We start from the raw sequence: 26,967 nt of genomic DNA on the forward strand, positions 1-26,967 counted from the left end.
CCATTGGAATTAGCCCATGGCAGAAGTACTTACACTTTACTACAAAACAGATCAACTACAAAAGATCAAAGATAACACTGAGGAGAATAGAAATAGTTCAAAGATGGGGATGAAATTTAAAGTAAGCACAGTAAACACCACGATATCTAATGGGAATCCTTTTCCTATTTGAAGTACGCTTAATTTATCAACCGTCTTTGTTCCTTTTTGTTTCTGAAGCAAAGATACACTATGTGATTGTGTACACACCTATTCTTTTCACCTCCCTGACCATAGGACAAGAATGGTGATAGTGCATTTCTCTTATTGTCAATAAAGCCCATGAAAAGAACATAATTGTCAATGATTTGATCCACATATTAAGTATTGCATGTGTAGCCAAAGCCTGACATAGTATTCCTCTGTGCCATAGACCTGTCCAGAACTATTAAAAACATGTTAATGAGCTACACCATCACACTGGCTGACATTTCCTTCATTAAAATGGACATGGGTGCTGTAATTTATTTTTAGCCTATTCAACAATCACCGCACTGCTGCCATAAATACTTCAAGCGCACTGAATCTGCAGCTGGAAATAGAACATTTGTTGGGGGGCTATTTATTATTGAGTAACAATTGCTTAAAAAAAACCCCAAAAAACAGCAGTTTTAGGAATCAAAGTATGTATTTGTGACAGAGACAGATGAATGTGCTGTTGGTTTTCCTTTTTTTAACAGTATATTAGTCTTGTTCCTCCAGCCTAATAACAGATATTGCTCAACAGATTGAGGTCGTATGCAAAAATGAACGTTCTGAAAAATTCAGGAGTAATTTCAAATCCATCCATCTTATATATCCTATATATATATATATTGTTTCTACTGTAGATAGAATATGCATGTGTGCCCTGTAGGTTTCTCCCATGACATAAACCCAAAAGCAACAATTTCAGGTAATCTGCATTTCAATGTGGACCTCTGCACTGAATGCTTAACCTGTACAAAATGTTTCGTTTCACCTTGGTCCAACTAAACCCTGGCTTCTTGTTGACTTACAGAAAGTGTATTGTAGTGTGTCAGTATGTATTTTGTCTCCAAATTTTACATTCTGACTGCATCCATTTTTGCGTTTCAAGTTGTGATCTATGTCTCCACTTTTGGCAGGACATCCAGATACAGTTTACTAGTTAATGTTAGCCAGACTCAGTGAGAAGGTTTCTACTGTAAAAAGCTCTCTGTCTATATCTATGTTTCCATACCTAGAGGTGTCACTGTGCAGGAGTGGCAGTGGTCATGTCATTGAAGATAAATGTGCAAGGGTAAATTGCAGTGTGCTCCAAATCCCATTCCCCAATGAGCCTATTGATCAAAAGGGGACAGCAGTAGCCATGGGCAATCATATACAATAGTGTGAAGACGATGGCTTTTACAGGTCATTAAAGACAAAAAAATGACATGTCATTGTGTTACCATAAAACATGCTGTGGTTGGATGTATTTTGATCAAGAGCCTGTCACTGGCATGAGTCAATTCATATGGTTTGATGGTCTTGATATAAAGTTGTGTTGATTGTCGAAAAGCCCTGCATTCAACCCTTAAGTGAGAGCCCTTCTAGGAGAGCAATACCTAAGGCTCAAGTGGACATCAAGGGCAATTTGACAAGTAGGAAATTAGAGCAATGTGTTTCAACAGGCAGAGAGCAGTTTTGTTCTGTTTCCCATTATGCTAATGGCACTAAAAAGTTAGTGTGTGCATGCTTGGATGTCTAATGGCCCTAATATCCCCCAGTGCTTCCTTGTAGGATACCAGGGAACAGCCATACTGCTATATGATGTGCTTTTCTGATCACCAGCTTCTTAATGAAAAAGCAATTAACAGAATATGTTTGCACTCCATGGGCAGAATCCCATCCCATCTAATTAGGGATCATTTTGAGCTGTTGCTTCCAAATCTGTGGCTCATTGACGTGAAAGCTATACAGAATAACAAGACAATCTAAAGACAAAAATGCTTCTTGTTGTTTCTAAGTGAAAATCAACCAACCGGTTACGTGGATTGTATATTAATGTAGACCTAAAATGCAATGTTTACCATATATGTCTGTTCATATTTGTAGTATATACTGAAAAAGAGGAAGCAGGGAATTTTGCAGATGTAAAGAAATGTTTGTCTCTTGCTGACCTTGCCTCTCTACCCCCCTCTCGCAAGTCCATTTATGTCATACATCTGAGCTTCATGTAGTGTATACACAGTGACAGCTCCAGCTTCTTTTCTTTACTGTGTGCGGTATTATATTCTTTGTAACTAAATGATGCAGTACACTGGAAACGGGTACCATTTCTCTTGTTATGCTGGCTCTCTTTTCCTCCCCCGAGTTGTCTGGTCACTGAAATTCAACATTGGGATATTATTGAAAGGATTTTGTACTTTTCATACTTAAATGGAGGCTTTTGAATGGTCAGCTGCTAAAATTAGCTTTCGGGATCCATTCACCCACTTTATACCATTGTTGGAATTCAAACATGCATCTAAAAAAACAAGCCGCAATAGCCCAGTACCCCAAGGAATTTCATTAATATTACATCCACATGAGACATTTCTCCATACCCTGTGGTGTAAATCCAGTGCCAACATTCAATTCCTAGGTAGGGAGAAGAGTTATGTTGTGAACCAGAAAATAACAGTGTGGAAATCACAAGTTCTCTTAACTTAACAACAAAACAAGTAATTTGTCCATGCCCTTCAGCTGCACACTAACGAGACAGAGGCATTTTCTGATCCGACGTTGCTGTCTTATAAAACCCTAAGTAGCTGTTGGAAAAATTAATCTGTTTTATGATCCGACAGCGCTATGGTTCGATTCGGTTAGGTTTAGGTAGACAGAGATTAGGCTTGGGAAAGATCATGGTGGTGACGCAGTCATTCTTCCTGAGTGGACTGTCTCTTTTAAGCATACCATCATCATTGCTGATTTCCCACATTTTCACCACATAGCACACCATGAGCAGTGAGCGTTTTGAAAACATTGGCTTTGAATGTGAAAGTCTGGCAGTTGTTTTGAGCTGAATAGTGTGTCCATACCCACCTTGATTTGGATTCTTGAAATGATGATTTTGAATTAGTGCCTATTATAAACAATGTACATGTGGATAAAAGCTAGGTATTGCTGATTGAGAAATTTTCAAGGGGAAAAATTGAAAACAAGGCAGCCATGGCCACCCACTGGCCCATGCATCCATGTTTTCCTGATCCAGTAGTCATGTGTGTACATACCGTGCTTTGATTAAAATATATGGCTGACCGGTTGAATGGCTTCCTGTGGTAGATCTGCTGACAGCACAGGTTTTTCATAACAGTGTTTCCATCACATAGATGTAGACTGCACTGGTTTTAGTTCATGTGAACAACCAAATATCAACAACTGGTTTTCAAACTCCATTGAGAATAGAAGTGCTGAATCTTTAAGTCTGTGTGATTACAGTGCAGGTGTACGTCAGGAAACAATTCCAAGATAAAGACCTTGTTATCGTTGTCTACATAGGCTTCTGCTCAGAGACACAAAATATAAAGTTATTCAACGCAAAAGAAGATGTACGGTAGTCCAGGCTGGCATTCTGATATTTCAAAGACTGATTTCTCAGAAGCTCTTTGAATACAACATCTGTAAAGCAACCGCAGTTTTCCTTGTTCTCAAAAGCGTGTGTGTACAACTGGGTTTCAGCTTAGATTCAGCTTTGCTTTCAAAGCCAAATAAAGCCACTTACTAACAAGAGGGTGACAGCCAAAACTTGCTCTGTAATGGAAGGAAAGAAAGAGTTGTTACGTATTCTTGACAGCAGTCTGGCACGAATGCTCAAATGAAAGGGATGTAGGGGGAAGCAAAAGGTCAGGCTCATGAAATGTCAGCAAAGAGCATCTTAATAATTGAATCATTCAGACAAAGAACCACATAATTTAGCTTTGAAGGGTTCTGAGGAGCCACTTGTAGTTACTCTTGAAGTTTCATAGTCAATAAAACAGTAGATATAAGAGTGAATCTTGTACAGTATATTAACCTCAAAAGACTCAAAATCCAGAAAACAATTGCATAAGACAAACAGTATATTGTTTTCCAATTCCAATTTTTGCAGGCGGCAAATTTTTTTTTAACTTGCTGCACTGCCTTTAAAACCTCTGTCAAGAGTCATCACCCCAGATGCAACATTTCTAAACAGATGTGTGTTTGCCAAGCTCAGGTTGACTTGCTTATAAACAGACCGTTTCTTCTTTTACCCTCTGTGTAATATAAGATAACCAATATTAAAGCACTGATGGCACCATAAACAATAAGGAGTCCATTTAGAAATGCAGCTGATGGTGAGATGATGTAGGCCTTGAGGAAAAGCAGAAACCTCAGGTTGAGAAGTTCAACTATAGATCTCACCACAAAGAGTTTACTTAAACTATGATTACTTTCAAGAAAATTGTCCTTATAAAAGACTTTCTTTAAAAAATGTGTTTGCCGTTGGTCTTATAATAAAACTGAATTTCTGAAACATATTCTGTAAATATATTCAATGCGCAGACCATTATGTTTGATCAATATCAAGAAGTTTCATAGAAATAATGAAACTTTTTACCGCTGAAGAATTTCATACTGTTATTTCATCACAGTTTATGAGCACCGACAAGAAGAAATGACTCATTTAAAGCACCAAAGACCCAGCTACATTTCAATGGACTTAGCTGTGGAAGTGTTTGTGTAGGTTAATAGTTTTGACTTCATGTACTGACTCATAAATGTACAATACAGTCTTAAGAAATGAACCTTGTCTTACGGGCTAGACTTGCTATGTCTTGGTGTGACAGAGTTCTTTAACCCCTTTATGATTTTCCACACCAGAAATGTCAAACTGTTCGATGGTTGTGGCAAAACAGATTGACAAATCTCTGCTAGAGCATGCAGTTGTGTTGGAAACCCATTCTTCTATCAATATTCCTTGAAAGCCCCAGAGTTTATTGTCATGATTATTTGTAGGCCAGCAATCCACTAGACACCTGCTTCTGAGTGATGAAGGTGACGTTGTTTTCCCATCTAGCACACTGATGGGAGGAGGTGTAGCTATTATAGAGGAAGTATGGGCACTGTCCATATTTCAAAAGGTCGTAAACAAAGAAAGGGAAGTATGTATAATTAAGTATTAGAAGGCAGACATAGATGAACCCGATTCACAGAGTAAAAGCCCTTAATGGACGCTTTAACAAGTAAAGGGAACACGTCCGCAACAGAGCAGGCACCATTTTATTGGTCAACACTACAAGTGGCATTGTATTGGCTGGGAAATTTTGACAATAGTTATTCAAGCACACGCAAGCGTAAGCTTACAGTCTGAGCAGAAACAGAGCTAATATAAGCGCAAGCAGAGACTATGAGTGTGAAGGCAGGGTTTTGAGGGAAAGCATTACAAACATGAAATCAGTGAGTCATGCTCTCAAATTGAAAGACTGCACTCTTGAATAAATATATGGAAAAAGCTGAAAAACAAGCGCAACCCAAGACACACATTGATAACAAAGTCTGTCCATATCTCCCTGAGTGAGTGAGTGAGTGAGTGAGTGAGTGAGTGAGTGAGTGAGAGAGAGATGAGAAGTGAAAAGAGGATGAAAAGGGTACCAGTATACTGTAAAATCAGCAACACTACAGAGTGGACTTTAGCCAGAAGCAGGGGAGTCAGGGGAGAGTTGAGCTTTATAATGTAAGAAACACTGAGACATGTGCACAGCTCTACTGGGAAAATCAACAAAGGTGCTAGGTGCTTGTATTATTTTTAGCCAGACAGTACTAGCAGCGTGGCTCTAGGGATGGAAACTATTGGATGGTTAGCATAACAATTTGACATTGAATCTTTCGCCCCTCACTTTGTAAGCACGGTAATGGCGGCAAAGGTATATATAAATGGCTATTAAAAAAAAATATTCATATTCATTCAAGACTACAAACCAGAAAAAGGTGAGATACTAAAGACTGCTGTAAAACTGGATTCACAGTATGAGCTAGCTGTCAAATTGGTTGCATTGTCCCTCATGCCAGGAAGAAGCAAAGTGAAAGATCAACATTTAGTCCCCATTAGAAGTGCAACACAGTCATTTATTTAGTAAACACGGAATCCCCAAGAGTAGCAGTGTTCAGTGCATGTATGAACAGATCTTTAATCTGAACTGACTGTACTGAGTCACCATTGTCACCGAACGGTCAGTAGCCCCGAGCAGTGGAGCTCCACTCACTGGTGACTAAGAGCAGCATTGTCGGCTCAGCAGTGATACACAGTAAGTTACTTCCTCGTTAGAAGCTTAATTAAAAAGAGAGAGCCACAGAAATAACCATGATGTCATAACCTGAATCAGAAATGGACTGAATTAGCGAAATGAAGCCAGCCAGGATCCGTAATGAACGCACTGAGCGGTGTGAGCGGTTTATTGTATTACTATAGTAGCTGCTGAAATGCAAATCAGCCATCAAGTCGTGCAATTTCTTAGCTAAGGAAAAAGCGAATCAAGTGACTACAAATCTCTGAAGAGCATTAAATGTATCTGTATATACGTATGTATATATATATAAAAATAAAACTGTAATTTGTCTAGAACATATGTGCACATTGGCCTCAAACAGCTATACTGGGTAGCCTTGTTAACACTGAATTGATCAAGGAATTGATCAATTCAGCTGGTTTCCATCTGAAGACTGGGAAGCATTGACAAATCATTACCGAGTCAGGACAATTCAAAAGTAGGTGTGTCAGTAATCAATCTGTGTGAGAGCAAACAAGGAATAGCTAAAATGATCTTTTAAAAAGTAAACCCTTGCTTTATATTCTGTGGAGAAATCCTCAACCTGAGCAGTAGCGCAGGGTCTTGGCTGAGATCGCAGGAGCAGAACTACTGATTATATCCCATGATACTGCCTGCTCACCCAGGGCTAATAGGGTGCAATTAGTCAGTGGGCTGGTTGGGATATTTTACGGTTTCATGCGAAAGTATATTTGGCCAGAGCCTCACAACCATAACACAGTGAAGTTGTCAAAGTGATAGAAATCACTATAGCTTAATTTTCAAATAATTCCCAATTGTTGCCTACACTCCAAGTAGAAGATCTCTCAGGATCAGCTCAGCTTTACTCTTGAAGTCCCAAAAATATCCTCCACAAAGTCCCCGATCCCTTAGCCCCTGACAATGCGGTTTATGGGGCTCTAAAAACAGCTAAGAGGCAGTACACTGGTGGATCAGTGACTGGCTACACACACACACACGAGAACACAGGGCATCAGCAAATCTGTGCCTCGGAGGTGATTGAACCCGCCATCTGTATTCCGGAGTTTCAGATCATGACCAGTCGTGAACTGTTAACTATTGTAGCGAAAGCATGGGGTGCAATCAGCTGTGCTACAGCCGGGGCCGGTAACAAATCAAATGCATTATGAAAAAGGGTTTCCTTGCTTAGATAGTGTGTTCCTTGTTTCCTCATATGTTTCTTTCTCTCTTTCTTTGCCTTTTCTTTAAAACTGTCTCTGTCCCCCTTCCTGTCTTTACTTTCATTCTGGCCTGTTGGTTATTCCTGTCAGTGGCTGCCTGAGCCTCACTGGAGCTTGTATCAACTCCTTCCTCTCCCTGGTGTGACATTCATCGCATTACAATTGAGCCATCAATCTGTCGAGCCCTACCCCTGCTAAGCCACAAGCAGCTGGAAGCACAGGAGAGGGACAAGTTTACCTCTGTGTCTGTTTTGCTTCTCTGTAGTTAGGGCCTAACAACCACAATAAGTCCCAAACATGATGTGAAATAGATAAGCTTTTAGTTGCCAGCTGAGGCGAGCCATTCAGTCATTTTTCACCCTCATTTCCCCATCCACCGCTGGGTATTTTTTGCTGATGACTGACTTGGTGATAACTGCTGGCTTCTCATTCTGTTGGATTCTCATTATTTTTTTCCCACCACCCCCCCGCTGCCTCTCATACATACATGCACTCCTCCTCTGCCGTTTCTCAAATCTTCTCCCTTTTCTCTCTCGTTGTGTTTGTTCCCCCTCTCTCTCCCTCCCTGGGTAATGTCAGACTGAGCTCCTGTAAGGAGGAGATAAAGCCCCCCGGCAGGGCAGGACCACAGCTGTCGCCTTCTGACTTCCTGGACAAGCTCATGGGGAAAACGTCAGGATATGATGCCCGCATCAGACCCAACTTCAAAGGTACAGTGTATACCAAGGCAGACCATCACAGTAGCCCTGTAGAAAGCACAAGCACCAGAAAACAAAACAAAGACCAGCGGATCTGTGCTGTGAAAGCGGAGTATCCTCATGTGTATGTGCTGTATGATGTTCTGTGAGGAAGTATAGCGTGATTTCAGATTTCAAGCAAATTCTGGAATTATAGAAAATCTTTTTTCTATGATTTCTAAGTAGATTTATGGATGTTTGTGTGATGGACATAATGGGGCAATGATATCCTCGCAAAGTGTGAATCATTCTGAATACATAATTATGTGTATTATGTCTCTGTGTTTAGATTCGACTGAGTTATGACTCTGAGAAGGAGCATGATTTTTTTTACGCGAGGCATTTAAAGTCCCTTAATGAGCTTAATTACAGAAAGTTCCTGTTTGCACAACACTGGCATGCACCCGTACCTTTCACCTCATGCAAGATTGTAGCTTCGTTTAAATGTTAAATACACACATCCAGTGTTGTATTTCAAGTCACTACTGACTTTTTTCCCAAATATTAAACCAAGACCATGACCCTCCCTAATCTCGACTAAGTACTTTGAGCTCCTAAACATCATAAAAACTAAAAAAAAAAAAATCATAACTGTAGTTGTTAATGAGTGGATGTTGCTCCACGATACTGTAGGGAAACATAATAATTACTATCATCAGTCAAAATGTTTGCAATGATTTGACATTGATAAAGACATTTCTCACTGAATGTATTTACAGTGGTAAAGTTGTATTCTGATGATTTTCTCAGACACCGAAATGTTGGAGGGAACATCTCTGTGAGCCCCAACATTGTCTGTCATTACCCGTGACATTTTTCTTAAAACTTTGAGGTTGGTTTCAGTAAATTAGACTTTTGTGGCTGCAATTACACTTGAAGTGACAGGCCTTAAAAAAAAAACACACGTACTTTCTCCTAGTGCCATTAAAGAGTAGACTCTTCAACAGCAGCATTATTCCTCAATGACAGTATGAGGATGAAGAGTAATGAATAAACTGCTGTAAATCAAAAAGTCACAGTACGGTATATTAGGTATTTTTGAGGTAGATAGTAGTGTGATCTCAATGAAATCTGAGGGGAAAGATGTGTCAATTTAGCCTGTTTTTTCTTCCCTCAGGGCCACCTGTGAATGTCACCTGTAATATTTTCATCAACAGCTTTGGGTCCATCACAGAAACTACAATGGTAAGAACTTGGAGCTTGCAAATGCTTCGCTTGTTTGAGAGGCAAATGTGTTTGCAGCATTTTTATGTTTACAAATCTCATTGTATCTGATTTGTTTCTCAACATGATTATTGATTATGGTCTGTATTGTTTTTAGTCGTTTCTCAACATGACTTACATGGAAATCTTGAAACGCTCCATTCTCTTTCTTTCCCACCAACTTCGTTGCTAATCCATTCAGTGCTGAAGCCGTTCCCTCATTTCTGTGTTTCCTGGAGCATAACAGTGCAACCTTCAGAGACCAATGGGTCACTGACATGCTGATAATGAACTGTCCACTCTGCAATTAAAATGAAAAATTGAGAAAGTGAATGAAAAGAGGCATGGGAGAGAGGACGAGGGGTTCAGGGAAAAATGGCTGTTCTCGAGTTCGCATTTACAGTGTAATAGCTGCTGGATCAGCACAATAGAGCAGTGAACTGTTTAAGGGTGTCTGAGGGAGGCCCAGAGGATCAGACCTACAGTCAGGTCAGCCCAGAAAACGACAACACTAATGATGTCATCATATCCACTGGTGAAGCGTTCTTTTTATTCTAATAAATGAAGTGAAAAAGCAAGAAAAGGAACGATCTACAATGCCCAAAGATGAATTCTGAATTAATTGCACAGATTAGAATTCTAATTTAATTACTCATGTATGCTGGCTGCAGGCAGGAGCGATTGTGTTCATTACTTGTCCTTGGCCTGGCTTGCATCGCCAACCCTCTGTTCACCAGCAGCACATGGCTGCAAAGGATGAACAAACAGTACAACATCTTATTCAGTCATTTACTTCAGTAAAATCTGATATGGTGAAGCAGGCGAGTGATGCCTTTTTTTATCCAGAACCACTGAGGTTACATCATAAAGGTAAATCATCTGTAATAAGCCATCATTATGATTGGCAGAAATGGTAAACATTAACATTGTACTTTGATTTTTAGAAACATCTCTTCAGGAACAAGTACACCACTTGTTGCCTCAGAAAATTCCATATTTATACTTACAGTCAACCCTTTTGTTGGTCTCAGATGCTCCAAGACCACTTGTTCATTGTGAAAAGCGTACCTTCATGATATATAAATAAATAGATAAATAAATAAATAAATGGAGCTGAGTGGTATAATCCACATGACAAATAAATGCACTACACTATGCTTGAATTCAATGATATGGTGCAATGTTTGAAATAGCTAAAGCATATATTTTGTAGATTTAGACTTTAAATCTACAATATATTACATCATCTTTCAGAGAGTGCAACAGCTTTGGTTAGAATAGACTCCAATACTGACCAGTAACAGGACATTCCCAGAAACTTCTCAAATCCCCACTGCAGAATGATCCACTTCTAAGCTCTCCATCTGTAGTATAACCTTCACTGATAATATATTTTCCATTAACTACCCTGAGTTCTTCCACAGGACTACAGGCTCAATGTATTTCTACGACAAAAATGGAATGACCCGCGTCTGGCGTACAGCGAATACCCAGATGATTCCCTTGATCTGGATCCATCTATGCTGGACTCTATCTGGAAACCTGATTTATTCTTTGCAAACGAGAAAGGAGCCAATTTCCATGAGGTCACCACCGATAACAAGCTGCTACGGATTTTCCAAGATGGCAGCGTTCTGTACAGCATCAGGTAAAGAAAAATTATGATCGATATATATCTGCCAAATAAAGCTAAGAAAAGGAGTTCAATTTGGTTTGGTCCATGCAGGAAGATGACAAACAAATCCCACTCACATGAACTTTTGACCACAATTGCAGCAGATTGCTGAGTTGCCAATCACGCCTCCCCCTACTGCACCTTTCCGCGCACTTAGGTGCACTGCAGGTCACCAAAATACTAATTGGGTGCAAGCCTGGAAAAAATGCACAGAAAAAAAGCCAAGTGGCACTTGTGCGACTTTGAAGACTGTTTGTTTAATGACAATCTACACTGGATGGAACATTTGCAGAGGCTTATTTAATCGTAACATAGGAGGAGACGATGCATTTTTTATTTGGGTGTCACATGAGTTCGCATTTCACAGCTTTGAATTGATTAATCTTTGAAATTTGTAGAAATCGACAACAAGGCGTGCAAATATTTAATTGAACCACCAAGTTTATTGTTTTGTTTCCAAACTGGTAATTTGCCTATGAAAAACAGACTAATTTTACCCTTCTATAGAAAAGTAAAGTTAAAATTGAAACAATTCTCCAAGCTAATGTGCCAAGGCGACAGCTTTGGGATGAGGGAGAGACACACAACATAAATCCTCCCTTGTACTCAAACTGACAGTATTGCAAATACAGATAATCACCACCCCACTCCGCTGATTTACTGCATCCACTAGATTTGCTTACTAACCATGTTTTGCAATTATGGATCAAACATTTTTGTGTGCTCTAAATACATGACACAATATAGGCTAGGAGAGTCAGTACCTTGGGTATTGGTAGTTTGTTCCTCAGCCAGTGCAAAGTTATTGTGTCATCATAACACAGTAGCAAATGGGTGCCTGTGTGTACACTGCTTGCGGCTCTTGTCTCGCCTCTGGGCAATGCATTACAGCAGGTAATTACACAGCTTTCCTCCAGACAGATTCCCAAATAGCTCCCTCTCTCTCTCTTCTTTGAGGCTTCTTGAAGGCTTAATGCATCAACACCACAACAAATAAAAGTAAGGTTGCCCACACCAGTTACTGTGCTGTGATTTGTAATCAAATAACAGAGTAACTCAGTATATTTGCAATACGATGTTTTTGAAGGATCATCGTGTGTCATTTGCGCAGTTTTATTGCACTGAACACATACAGACACTGGTTTCATCATTTTCAAAAACAAAAGGCAGCTTGGCACTGGTTTATTTCACTGTTCATTTAAGCTGTTAAGCTATCATTTCTCCTTGTGTTTTGGTGTCTTTTCCTTGAGACCTTTTGTGCCTTTTGACATCCCTATTGCACCTTTTCTCTTTTCCAATCTGTCTTTCTATCTCAGGCTGACTCTTACCCTGTCCTGCCCTATGGACTTGAAGAATTTCCCAATGGACATTCAGACCTGTACAATGCAGCTTGAAAGCTGTGAGTCTTCTTCTCTTCTTCCTCTTCCCTTTGTCCCACTTTCCACTTTTTATCTCCTTCCTCTTCCTGATTTTGCAACCTTTTGCCTGCTTGTAAAGTGTCTAAACCTTTTACATTCCAAGGGACAGGAACTGTATGGTAACAATACATTTGTCTTATTATTGCAGTCCTTCACAAACTCTAAATGGAGAATGATTCCTTTGTTTTCTAGCTATACCTAATGATTCATCAATAATATTTGCAATGTGATTGGCACCACAGTGCTTCACAATGTTATGCCTCTCATTCATAATAATAATGGTTCTGTATCTTGGCCAAGGATACTTTGACATGTAGACAGGAGGAGCTGGGAATCAAACTGCCAACCATATAACCAGTGTAGGAACCCCTCTACCTCACACAGCGGTGTAGAACGGACGTAGAAAATAAAGTATATAAGGAGTTGTTTTTAACGATCTCCAGAAATACGAGAGCAAAAGTGTCATGCAAACAGTCCACTTGTCTGCTTTGACAGAAGCTGCAAACATTAGCTACTAGTTTGCTGCCTTCAAACTACCCCAGCATGACTTTCAACACCACTTTCATGCTAAATTCTTTTGTGTGGTCACGGGCTACATTAAAAAAGTCAAGCACATTAGTATTTTCCCGCTGTGTTGAAGCCAGTCATGGATGCTAGTAGAGTGCAAACTAACATTAGTGGCTCTCACCAAATACATTAGTCCTCATTCTAAAAAGGGATGTCTATTCCAACGTTGAAAATGAAACTTTTTTTTTTTTTTTTTTTACATGTGATCCACAATATGTCATCCAGCGTTGCATGCTATTTCTAGAGGAGGACTGAAAAGTAAAATATTTCACTCGTAATTTGCTAACCTGGAGACTAAATAAGATAAAATCAGGTGGTTTTCTTGAAATAAATATTTTCAATGTATCTTACGCCTTCTAGGTCAGGCAGAGTGGATGTGTATTTGTGTATAACAGTGTCTTTGGGTCATTTATAAAGTAGATGGTAAATATCAAGTCAGCCAGAGACAGTGTTTTCAACTAACTCATGAAGCTAACTAAATTAGCTAGCTAGCTACAACTGAGTTAAACTGTGTTAAAACAAATAAATTGACTGTTGCCTCTATAAATGGAAGCCTGCTTTTATCTACCATTGTTTCAAATCCAGGACAGATTGTTTCAAAAATGACCAAGACATTTTTATGGTAATTCTGCCCCAATTTTCAGTGCAATATATAGAACAGTGAGCTGGACAGGTGTAGCTACACCTGTTGGCCGGTCAGTTTACCATTCTTTACTTGTTCACATTGACTCTATATTTATTAAAACTGGAAAGTGCGAGAAATACACAACTGGCTTTTGAGATCTTTTAAAATGTCATTACATTGATAAAATGTAGGGGAATTCTAATAATATTCTCCCTTTTCACTCTTCCCTTGCCTTTAGCAGCGATAGTATCTGCCCTCATGAAACCAATTTCGAGGATATAAATAATAAAACTTTAATTTTGTGCCCCTTTTATTATATGTGACACACCCCCTGTGCCTAGAGGTGACCTAATTTCCAGTCATAGGGACAAAGGATTTAAGATTTAAGTCTAAAAGGGTGGAAGCAGACGGAGCAGTGGTGCCATGAAGGCGCTGCACTTTTTCGGAAGTATTTCTCACAACTAAATTAAGCTGAAAGCTGATATCTCTACTTACATCATTATCTGACGCAACAAGAATAAGAGGTATTGTTTTGTATAGAACAAGTTACTTCCTCTTTGTACGGTAGGCAGCATGATTTATTTCTGCAAATTAATACAAAGACAAACAGAAAAAAAAAAAAAAGATATTTTACCCTTTAGGAGTGTAAGCGAGAGGAGAAACAGATGTGTGCTTAAAAGGAGCAGTTTGTGTATGTGCGTTTGTGTTTGGATAAGTGTATCACACCACACTGCCGTTAGAGGAGACATAATCATTTCTGATTAAAGGCCTGGTGAGGATACTTGGCCTTGTGTTGACAAGTGCTAGTGCACCACCCAAGGGTGCGATCACCTTGGCTAGAGCTAGATGTTAAGAGGACGTCATAGGTTTTACTGCCACTACTGGAGCTGTGGAAGCACGTCTGTTCAACATGAGAGAGCGAGTGAGCGAGAGCAAGAGTCGGGTGATGAAAAAAATAAGAGCAGAGTTATCTTTGGGGTTTGAGAGAGCCAAGGCCAATCTTCTTTTCTGGCCTTTCATGCCACGGGCTTATATAGATATATAAATAGAACCAACCATAAGATTCTGCCTTATTCTGATACATCAAAGCCCCATATATGCAGCTTAAACCACTTCAATTTGCCTTGAGCCATTAATGTCCAGTAACCTCAAATCTACTTTGTAACTTACACTGTAAGTGCAAAGCAAGACGAAGGCAGCAAGTCTTAAGCGTAACCATGGCTGCATTAAGATAGTGGCTTTCATTAGGTGAGCCACTTTTTAACATGAAAAAGATGACGGCACATGACAGTAAAAGTCATTGCTCTACCTTGCTAAGATGTTCCAGACATTCTGCTTCGTAAATTTCATTTTATTGGACCTTGAGCACTATGTCAGTTATGGTTTGACGCCTCTTTGTTGTAGCTAGCAGAAGAAAAAAAAAGACAACTATTTCATTATCTTAAGAAAGCATTGGTATTCCCCTTGCTTGTTACAGCAGGATGTGTGGATGACAGTGCATTGTCCTCATGATGTGATAAGTGTGTTTTATTGGTGTTGTTTTTCCAGGCGTGTTGCATGGAATAGGGTGTAACATCTTGAATAATTGATGTCTTTGTAACTCAGGCCCTAAAGGGTCCCAGTAGACATCAGTATTGCAGATGTGCAAGGAATCCTGCATTGTTTCATGTGGCATGCATTTTTAATACACCTATACTCAAGCAGCTGTATATTCACTCGCAAAAATAAATGTATATTCCATTATGTTACAGTTTGCGTGGTGCACAAGGATGGTAGTGTGCATTAGAGAGCTTATGCACACTAATCAGCTCAGTGTGTGTTAGCACATAGACTGTCATTGGCAGATATGCTCCTCATGTACCCACTTATTCTGTAACCTTCAAGCAACCACGACAACATGACTGTAGCTGTGGTGGGTGACCTTTACTGTGACAAACATGATGGCAGAGGGTAGCTGGTAGCTGGACAGATGGGCAGAAGCGACATTACATCACCACAATCTTCCAAGTTTCATTTTTTTCTCTCTCGCTCTCCTCGAGTCTCATTAGCCAAGGTGATGTTTTGCATGCGCAGATTTCATACTGAAGTAACAAGATCCCACAGTTCTGGTGTAGGAAAAAATTAGGTTAAGGAGGAGCATGGGGATGAGGATCTCAGCAGCAGAGATAACAAGAATATTTGTGGCAGCTAATGCGGTGAATTTTAATATGTAGTAAACAGAATTGTGTCTGTAATATTTATAGCAACAAGCAATGTTAATGTTATATCCTGTGTGTCCTGTATATGTTAAATCCAATAACCAATGCCTTGTTTTGATGTTTACTTGTAGCATCTTCGCTGAAATTTTATTAGTATACTGTTGAAAGTGACTGTAGTTAAATTAATCACGTCCCAAAATGTCATCATGAATGCCATGATGAAATGAGATGCATCATCTTACCAAGGTATGCCAAAATTTGTCTGAAATTATGTGCAAGATGCATGGAGAGAAGATTAGGAGTTCATAGCCTGTCCTATTTGATATAGTCTAAGCTAAAGTGACAGATTTCTGACTATTTCTCCCTTATTTAAATATCTTCACCCTCCTCTTTATCTCCTCTGTTCTCTTTTCGCAGTTGGCTACACTATGAACGACCTGATCTTTGAGTGGCTGTCTGAGAATCCCGTTCAGGTGGCTGACGATCTCACCCTCCCCCAGTTTGTGCTAAAGGAGGAGAAGGATTTGGGCTACTGTACTAAGCATTACAACACAGGTACATCGTTGCTCTATAGTTAAAAGAATGAATGAATCTTATATTAATCTTTATTTATATAGCGCCAATTCACAACAAACGTGATATCAAGACCCTTTCCATAAAGAGCAGGTCTAGACCAAACCCTTTAATTAAGAGAGAGACCCAACGATTCAAGAATTCAAAATTAATTATTCAAGAATCTCCACATGAGCAAGCATCAGGCTTTAAGCCACAGTGGCAGGAAAAACAGTTGCTTTGACCAAAATGCGATTTAACTACACCTTTATTCTATATCTTTATCATACTTTTACATTCATTACATTATATTTCCTTGTCCAACTGTGTCTCGGAGCAACAGAGTTGAATGTACTGTGTAATGCGCCTGCAGGTAAATTCACCTGCATTGAGGTGAAGTTCCACCTGGAACGTCAAATGGGCTACTACTTGATCCAGATGTACATCCCTTCCCTCCTCATCGTCATCCTGTCATGGGTGTCTTTCTGGATAAATATGGACGCTGCGCCCGCCAGGGTGGGTCTGGGCATCACTACTGTACTGACGATGACAACGCAGAGCTCTGGTTCAAGAGCGTCACTGCCCAAGGTGGGTCTGGAGACTAGTGACCAAGATGTATGATGTAGGTTTGTGGTGGAAGGTGAATTGCTTTGTTGCTGCCTGACCGTTTATTGGACATCCTTGCTAGTTTTTGTTCAATTTAATGGGTATTTACTTAATGATTCTTGATAAATAGCTCAACATCAGATGTTCAGATATTTTTTCTTTTCTTCAGTACACCTGAAAAATCAATGAAGCATTAAATTAAATTAATTCTCCGCTATAGAACTTGATATATAGGTCACAGAAACCAGTTAGCATTTTTGTATCTGTTATCACATGTTCTTCCTCCAAAAAGCGAGTATGTTTGAGAAGTCAACAAAATAGCCAGGTCAGTAACTGAAACTTGTAGACTGCTCTGACATTTTGCCCTGACATATCTCCCAAAAAGTGATAAATGATAAAGAAATACCATTACCTTTCATACCTGATATTTCCTGACAAGGCCGACCAAAATGCTTCATGAAACAAGTGACAGACGCGCAGTGGATTTTTTATTTACTGCAAGATACAGTTCCTGTCTACCAAAGTTGGGCAAAGGAGGCATTTGGAAGGTTTTTAGGATAATGGGATGACCTATTACAGCGCATTGAGTGGTGAAATGCTGACTTTGCATGATGCAGATTTAGGACAGGGCTGGGGACTCGCAAGGGAGCAGACAAACAACAGCCAGTGGGACGAGAACACTGGACTCTGGCATGTGAAAGACATGCAGGGCAGGGCGCACAGTACACCTGAGGAAAATGTTAAGGAGCAGGGGAGAGACAGACTGTATCATACCATCATGACGGCAAACGCTTCTTCCCAATTGGCTGGCTGGGGTCCATTAAAAATGTGTTTTAGAGCACCATGACAATAGATCCAGCCAACAGCTTAACTGACGTTCTAAATCAGTGCACAAGGTATATTAGATTGCTGGTAGCCATAGCAACAGCACTTCAGCCTGGCGCTGCGATACCAGTCACTGGAAGTTGTAGAGTTTGACTGCATTTTGTGTGCATTTTCACTGTGAGGATTTTACTTGGTAAACTGAGGCTCTCTTGTTCAGGAACACCGTGTTCATATTCACACCTATACACACACTCTCACCTGGAAGCTGCTCAGTACGACCACAGTCTTCTGCCGGCCACTGAGCAGCTCCACTGGAGCAGCTGGGGGTTAAGTGCCTTGCTCAAGGACGCCACAGTGGTGGTAATAAGCTGTGCGTTGAGGGGTGCTGGTCTGTCACTTTCCCCACCCCAATTAAACCAGTGATTCCCAAACTTTATGGCTTGCAGCCCCTGAAAAGATGTCTACTCAAGATCCTCCAGGTTCTGGCTTTTGACAGTTTTTCCTTCTTAGATTGCTTCATTGGAAGGATTTTTAGAGGGCTAATTGGTCAACGAACTATAAAGAAATAAATAAAATAAACAAGCTTTAAGAATGTGTGGATAATGAGCGTCTTGAAACAAAACAGAAGAAGGCAGGTTCCTGCTCTTGCAGGAAAAAGTGATTTAGAAAATACTTGAAGTAATTCACATCTCGCAGCACTGGCTCATTCTTTTGACCGGTTTTAAAGATCTTTATATTTTAAAGAACTCAAGACCTCGTGACCCATCAGATTTTTCTCACGTACCCATCTGGTGGCCCACTACATTAAAGCCACCACGTTAGGATATGGATGCGTGTCATATACGTCAATACATTGTGTTCCTACTTAATCATGTAATCATGATAAAGCCATTTTAGTTTTTGTACTTTAACAAAGTACCATAGCTTTTTTTGGGGGGGGTGGGGTTTATTCCTCATTATTTTTCATTTCATCACAGAAATACAGAATATTTTACAGATCAAATAAATTATTCTACCAAAAAGTTCATCTCTTATAAGGTTTGCCAACAAAACTAAACTTCTCATGTATGTCTACATTTGTTGGCGACTGTCAGAGAGACCAATAGAGTTTATGGTCCTTTTTAAGGCTGCAGTTTGTGGTGTTAGAAATAGTTCCAGGTGTATACTTTTTGACAGGCCTCTTGTTTATATGTGGTTTTCCAGGGCGTTTCAAGTACTTACTAAAAAACTAGATTTTTTGTTTGGTTGAAATACGATGATGACGACAACATTCAACGTGTTCAATGGCATGTTAACACAGTGAAACCAGACTTGAGATGTGAGACAATTGGAGGCTGTCTTTCAGGCAAATATAAAAACATAAAAACATGGCTGAAGTGTTTCCAGTGTTCACAAGAGGCACAAGTTAATACCCTCTTGACGTGTCATTTGCCCCCCCTCCCACTCTTATTCATGTATCTGTAACAGTCAGCAAAGTGCTGCTCAATTTAGTGAAGTTTCCACACAATGCTTGCTCAGTGGGCGTTGCTGATGTGCTGTGACATGTCTTCTCTCATGAAAAACCCGGCCAGGGCGCTCCTCAAGTCTTAGTCGTGACCTGTCTCATGGCTATGTGTCAACTGCCCACATCCCACTGACTCATTACAATTCACGGCCATCCCAAAGATGTGTGTTATTACGTGCTAGAGCTGACGAATGGGTAGATTGTGAATAACACACGGATTAAGCATTAGCCTCATTGATTGGCTGTCGATGACTCAGTGACCTTGTCTGTTCCCAGGTGTCCTATGTGAAGGCCATTGACATTTGGATGGCGGTGTGCCTTCTGTTTGTGTTTGCTGCCCTGCTGGAGTATGCAGCAGTTAACTTTGTGTCAAGGCAACACAAGGAGTTCATCAGGCTGAGGAAAAAGCAGCGGCAGCAAAGAATAGTAAGTGTAAACACACACTCACACACACGCTAAAGCATGCCTTCACATACTCTTAAACATGCGCATACACACTGTGTCACATATTGTAGCAGATTCTTAAAAGTAAGCAGAAGGAGAAAACACACACACACACACTCTCCAGCCCTTGTCAGCCTCTATAACATTGACGTATGCCTCTTGTTATTGTGGGATGCTGTATTTTCAGGAACTGACAACATCAACACGCTACAGCTGGCTGTCATATTACATGATACACGATACGTATTATATCAGTTCAACTCGTTTCCATGGCGATTACTGACCTGTGAAAAGCCCCTGTGATCCTTTCCTCATGTTACTACATTTGACACAGAGCAACAGCCCATCTACCATCCGTGTGGCACTGGGATACCCTAACCCTGCATTCACACTGCAACACTGATACATATCTGGATTCTGACCTGTTGTGGGCAGCATGAGACACTTTCACTGCTGTTGTATAACATAACTTATCCATTTTGTTGAGTTAATATGGCAAAACAGGTAGACTAGATTGCTGCTCTTTAGATAGGTCCCTTCAAATACCAGTCTAATTTTGATTGTAGCTTTATTTAGTCATGAACAGAAGACCAGTGTAAAGATAAAGTTTCAGACAAAGAAAAGCAGACACTACTAACACTAAAAAACATTGTGCACAGAAGTACATAACGTTCCCAACTGAGCCATCTCCGCTTCAAACCAGTGACAAACACAAAAAGACAAAAGAGCACAAAGAGAAATCCGTCATGTAAAATAACAAAAACTTCTTTTAGCAGAAAATCGTGCATTCATGTAGGATCCGATCATTCATAGCAAGGCCACTAAAATGCATCAGAGATGCAGCCTGTAAACGAACAGAAACGGTCTCCTTGCTATAATAACATTTTCAACTCAATAAAACCAAAGGGCAAATTTGTGAAACTGGGCTAAATAAATATAATTGACTTGATATCGATGAAGCCATTGGTTGTGACTTATAAACCCTATCTCCTAAAATTGTATCCATATGTTGAAGGACGTTTATCAAGGCAAACAGCTTGTAAGATGACAAATAAAAGCATTTACAGAGAGAGAGAGAGACCTTTTGTGACAGAGAGGTTTGTCTCAAGAGAAACAGACGGGACATCTTGAAAATCCCATTAAACAGCTCACTGGCTGGGCAGCTTCCCAAACTCATGGCAAAGTTCCCTGTTGAGGCAGAAGAGTCCAGCAGATTCACTGGGCAGTCTGCCCTCCTGCATCGATACAAGAGAGAGAAAATTATGGTCTGTAGAGGCAAGGACTTCCCCTGTTCACATCAGTTGAACAATTACTCCCACTCAGGTATTGGATGTTGCAAACTATCCATCTGAGAGGTATTGACGCATGACCCGATGTGTTGTACAACAGAGAAGCTGGGAATCTGATGGAGTGTACAAATTCCAGACTGACCAAGTTTAATTAATGCCCTTCGCCGGCTCTGTGTTTGACATCTCTGGTGCCTTCTGAGCTAAACAGCTATCACAAGTGCATCCACACAGCCTTCAAAATTACAAAAATAAAAACTAGAGCTTCCATTTATAGTCTTTACACAAATAACTCGAACTGGCTCCTTGAGGACTGTTTGTCTTCAAAGCCGGTTCCCTAAACCAACAGCTGCAGATAATGTCCTGTATTATCACCCACTCTGTGCATCTTTAATTAACAGCTGAAAATGTCTGCTTGAGTTTTGAAGTTTGCATAATTGTCACTTTATTTTTGGCATGGCACAGGTAGGTTTTTAATTTAAATTAAGCAATGGAGATTCCAGCAAAACGTAAAGGCCCATGCTCTAAACTAATTACACTTATGACTTCAGACAACCACACACTTGTTTTACAACAAAAAAGGATAAAATAAGGAGCAGTTACTCTTGTTTTAATTTGTCTACCTTCCTTTCCAATGGAGGTGTTTGCCATTCAGCCTGGGAGTGTTGAGTCGCTCCGGAAAGCGAATGACATCCCTGGTAACAACTCAACCTACAGGAATCTGAATCAGCACTGCAGCGCCTGTGCCAGGGTAAAAAAACAAAAAAAAAAAATTAACCCTGTTACAACCCTGGCTTCCAAACCCATTTTTGTCCATGCCCCCGGTCTTCAAACCTGAATGTGTCCTGGCATCTCTCTCACATCCAAACCTGATCTCTCCCTGTCATTGTAGCCCTCTCTTTTTGACCTTTTACCTTTTAAGCTATAGCTAGCAGCCACTAGCCAGTTAGCTTAGCATAAAGACTAGCCCCGTCAGAAGCTCCATCTCTGGACAGAGCTATGCTAGCCAGTGGTTTGTAGTTTTTATGCTTAGCTAAGCTAACCTGCTGCTGGCTGTAGCGTTATATTTACTGAAGATATGAACACATCAATTCACTGATCCAACTCTCTGTAAGAAAGAGTAATCACATTTCCCAAAACTATTCATTTTAGTTTTTATCGTTATTTTTTACAGTAGAGTTAGCATTATTTAAATAATAAGAAAATAATTATGTTGAATTATAAGAAAACTCGATTGCTAGTAATCACTCCCTGAAAACCACCTCCACAGTAACTTTATTCTCCACAGAGCACAATGTGATCATCAGAGCAGTCTTAAGTGACCTTATGCCAACAAATCAAAGTGTGTCACTGCCACTGAGAGCACAAAGCTCAGACGATGAGCACCCATTATCTTTAGAGAAACGCACCATTAGACTGTAGAACATGATATACTGTATCGTTTAGGAAAGAGTAGGAGGGATAATTAAGCTGTGCTACAAGAGCTACGACTCCCTCTCCCCTGTTGTACGGTGCAATTTGTCATCGGCGCAACAGATAGTAACCATAAAGTTACTCACAACTAGGCAAGACACTGTAAGAAGGAGGGAGTGTACAATAAATGAAGTTAGCTGCTTAGTGATCAGCTAAACAGTGAAGGTGCAAGCAAAGGGCAGCTGGCAAAGATCAGAGGTAGGGAACGTTTTTCAAAGGACTAAATGAATATATTGTACAGGAGAAACTTAACAGCAAGAGACAGGTGGAGACAGGTGTGAAATACTTAGTAGCATTGGACTCTTGACAGGAGCTGGTAGCGTCTCCCTGCCAGGTCTGTCCAGCACCGAGATGCAAAGTTCAGCAGAGTACCTGAGAGCTGCCAGGGTCAGTGGGGGAGAGAAAGAGAGGGGTGGGGGTGAGTGCAGGGATCAGAGCTTTCAGGGCACTTCACGCCGACTACTAATCATCCAATTTAGATGCCACATCTCGACTTTCCTCTGCTAAAGTGAATCTCTCAAAGTGTCAGAGGGCTGTCAGAGTTAAGCTGCACGTCGATTAATATTCTCTTCATAGGGCGGGAACAGTGTCTCATTCACTGTAAAAGATGAAAAAAAGAGAAAAAAAAAAAGCCCCGCCATTCATCAAAGGATAATGCCAAGTGCAAGTTTTTTTTTTTGGCAGTGGTTGAGATCATGACTTTTTATTAATAGACGTTTTGAGAGGTCCATCATTCTGCAACTTTGAAAAGAGCTGGAAAGGAGAGATGGAGGTTAATTTGTTGATTAACTTTCAGTATTATAATTTCCTTTTTTCCTCCTAATGATGATGCCCATCGATTCCCTTCTTTGTGTCATGGAAACTTCAAAACGCTAAATTGATTAAAGTTTTAGTCCCAGTTTTTGGCTCTCATGCGTCACCATTACATTTGATTTCACAGAGGAAAGCAGCCAGCTTGCTGAAAAAATACACAGCAATGTTTTAAGGTAATTTAACGACAATACTGAAGATATTTCCAAAATTCAAAAGTGAAAAAAGTGGTTAGAGGAGTCTTTGAAGATTTTGTAAATGCCTTTGGGAAAACTAAGTGTCATTTAATGACCATCTAGGTTTTTCCAGACATCTACCAGTATTTCTTTTTCAGACAAACAAATGCTAACTCTCTGTGACTTGAATGTACTTAAATAGTTAACACGAACTGGGGCTAGAGCCAATTTTACACACAATCACTGAAAAATCATCTGCTGTATTTAAAAAGGCTTCATGCCCATGTTTCTTTTTTTGTTTCTTTTCTGCAATGTTCTCACTCTGTTGCCCTCTGCTGCCCTTCTGTTCTGCTAAACCCCAAACGCATTTGGGAATCAGCCACTGAGAGGAAATGTAAAAAGCTGTAAGCTGATTCTTGTTGACAGCGAGGGGCCAATCTGTTTTCTGTATGCTTGACTCCACAGGAGGAGGAACTGGTGAGGGAGAGTCGTGGTTTTTACTTCCGGGGTTACGGGCTGGGTCACTGCCTGCAGAACAAGGATGGTACTGCAGTGGAAGGCGCCACTGTGTTCACCCCCCCACCCCCGGTTACCATGTATGACGGAGAGGTACTTCACAAGCGCTTTGTGGACCGGGCCAAACGCATTGACACCATATCCAGAGCCGTCTTTCCCTTGAGCTTCCTCATATTCAACATCTTCTACTGGATCACCTATAAAGTGCTGCGACATGAGGACATCCATGCAAATTTGTAAAACGCTCTCTGCCAACCCCCCTTGCTACATTTTAGGTTTTTTTCTCAGAACCAAAACTGCCTGTCAGATCTACATTACAATGAGGAAATGTGTCAAGAGGCAAATGTGCTTCTTAAAACCATTGCTAAAAACTTTGTGCTCAGGTGCGTCTTCAGGATCTCAGATGAAGAGCGATTCAGCTGAAAGACGAGGTTAAGGTGATGTTTTTTTTTGATTGCCCTTTCGTGTCTGTCTTGGTTTGGTGTGTTCGGATTACAATAGAGACAAAACACTGCAGGTGCTTGTGGGTTCATGACCTTTGTTTGAGATGATGAGAGTTTAGAGAAGTCGATGTTGATCCTGGCTGGATGAGACATACTGACTTGAATTTTGACACTACGCATCTTTGAATGAATGTTTTTGAAAATTCAAAAAGATAATGGGTTTTTTACACCTTTAGATTACCAGATGGGTAACAATGGGCTCGGGGAGTGGGGATGGGATGGGACTTTCATATTTACTAATATTCAATAAGTGGTGATTATTCAATTAAACAAATACATAAGTGTATAAAGTGTATATAAACAAAGCTATTCATTAAACTGCACAAAAGCACAAATATGTATTTCCTTTTGTCTAAATTTAAATAAATTGTTATTCTGCCAGGAAACCAAAAATGCTTTGTTCCTGTTTATACCTGAAGATTGGTTGATTACTTTGAGAGAGGATGCAGGGGTCGTGCACAGAAATGCTTTAAGTGCATGAGAAATTCAGTCAGAGAATAGCTGCATCACACAGTTACTTTTCTATTTCAGTCCTTTAATAGACATCGTCGGCTCCGAATCCCAATAGAGAAGGGAAAAACCTCAAAGTGAAAGTAGAAACTCCATAACCCAAATTGTAAATGCTGCAGATGCTAAATAAGTAATCAGTTCACATCAGTGGTTCTGGGTATTTATAAAGCTTTTTCATCCCCCTCCCATCATGACTGTAATTAATTGCTGTGAAACCGTACACTTGCGTAATCAATCTGGGAAGAATCAGGATAAACTTGAGGAAATTGCATAAGAGCTGCCATTTCTTTCCCAGTCTCCGAAGTGGCTCTGAAGGTGTGGAAACGCTGGGATGTGGTGAAGGGGGCATGTCGCCAGCGACGGAGGACGAATGGGTTTTTTAATGGGAAATCAGAGGGTTGTTTTATCAACTAATGAGTTTGAAAAGGGCTTGGTGTTCCACTGCTAATGACAATGAATTCAGAGAGGCAGCTGGAGCCTACTGTCCTTTTGCCGGCAATCCTAATCAACTCCTCTGTATTGTACGGTTCCCCAGGTAATGAGAAAGTGTGTGTGTGTGTGTGCGTCTGTGTGTTTTCAAGCATGCCTTTGTTTCTAGTTTTTCCTCCCTCTGTTATATTGATATAGATTTTTTTTAAATGTATCCGTTGTTCCATATTATCTTTTTCAATCACAGCATATTGGACTGGAGGGAAAGCTGAACAAAGGGTTCTTTTGCTGATTTTTAAGGGGTAATGGCATATACTGTGCACCTTTGGACCGTAAATAAAGACAAATAAGAGCAACTGACTGCTACAGGTAGCTGATGGTTTCCCAAATAAGGTGACTTGACATATCCACTTCAGCATGATACTGTGTCCTATTATCTCTTTAAAGCATCATGAAGACACCGCCAATGGATCCTTTGACCATGTATCTTCTGGAAAATAACTTATTTTTAGCAGCTGACCAGATGGTTAATTGGAAAGTGTGAAACATGAGTATTTATTAATGGATTACCAACAACTCCAATTGCGTTATTACTAAACAGAAAGGCTATAGTCAAAGCAAATTTTCACAGCATTGCAGCCAAAGTTAAGGTGACATCTTCAGATGTTTTAGTTGTTCAGCTGTACAGTCAAAGAAAATCGTAAGACATGCAGCTGAAAATGTAGAGAATTAATGAAATTTCAAAACAAAAACATTAAATTAGAGCCAGTATATCATTTGCCCTTTAAAAAAATTAAAAATAAATCTGAAATGTCGTTTTTAAACAGTGGTCAGAGCTTTACATTTTTCGATAGACCCAAACGAGAACATTAAATACTCATTGTTCCACAATCCTTAAATGCCGCTTGGGCTGTGCTGTGTGTAGAACTCCTCTAAGGAATGCTTTGTTAATGAAAGACACACATACATTAAAGTCATCAGATTGTGTATAAATGAACATACAATGAGCAGGAAGGAAGGGAAGGCACATTTGATGTAGCCGCTGGTCATCATGTCCAAGGCATGCACATGCCGTCTACCTCGGGGGTGCTCAACGCGCTTTCCTCTTCCCCACTTCAGCTGAATGTCAATGATGCCAGAGTTAAAACTGATGTGTGAGCTCGGAGAGAGCAGACTAAGACCTGCAAATCAATACTGCCGTCCCCTTGAGCACCAGCTTCTTACAGGTTCTAAAATATAAAAACAGAAAGAGGTACTATGTAGACACAAAAATAAAATTTACAACAGAAATCAGCACTACATACATATGTATCAGCTCTTATATTTCACTGGTTGGCTCTCCAAATATAGTACAGCTGTAAAAATATCAGCATTGTAGTGGTGCAACATGAAAAATATCCTTGCATCTCTAGGAATTGTAG

The 26,967-nt window shown here is 40.1% G+C and overlaps 1 protein-coding gene across 1 annotated transcript in view; it reads left to right on the forward strand.

The window, feature by feature from the left end:
• The window catches only part of glra4a (glycine receptor, alpha 4a), a 42,751-nt gene extending 18,070 nt beyond the window's left edge, over positions 1 to 24,681 (forward strand). The window contains exons 2-10 of the mRNA XM_070836628.1: positions 8,069 to 8,199; positions 9,344 to 9,411; positions 10,854 to 11,077; positions 12,421 to 12,503; positions 16,330 to 16,467; positions 16,838 to 17,052; positions 19,676 to 19,831; positions 21,770 to 21,880; positions 24,054 to 24,681. Of these exons, the coding sequence (XP_070692729.1) occupies positions 8,069 to 8,199; positions 9,344 to 9,411; positions 10,854 to 11,077; positions 12,421 to 12,503; positions 16,330 to 16,467; positions 16,838 to 17,052; positions 19,676 to 19,831; positions 21,770 to 21,880; positions 24,054 to 24,344 (1,417 nt within the window). The 3' untranslated portion in view covers positions 24,345 to 24,681. The remainder of the gene's footprint in view (positions 1 to 8,068; positions 8,200 to 9,343; positions 9,412 to 10,853; positions 11,078 to 12,420; positions 12,504 to 16,329; positions 16,468 to 16,837; positions 17,053 to 19,675; positions 19,832 to 21,769; positions 21,881 to 24,053) is intronic.
• Positions 24,682 to 26,967: the final 2,286 nt, after the last annotated feature.

The sequence above is a fragment of the Pempheris klunzingeri genome, chromosome 9 (assembly GCF_042242105.1).
Source record: "Pempheris klunzingeri isolate RE-2024b chromosome 9, fPemKlu1.hap1, whole genome shotgun sequence".
Classification (NCBI taxonomy): Eukaryota; Metazoa; Chordata; class Actinopteri; order Acropomatiformes; family Pempheridae; genus Pempheris; species Pempheris klunzingeri.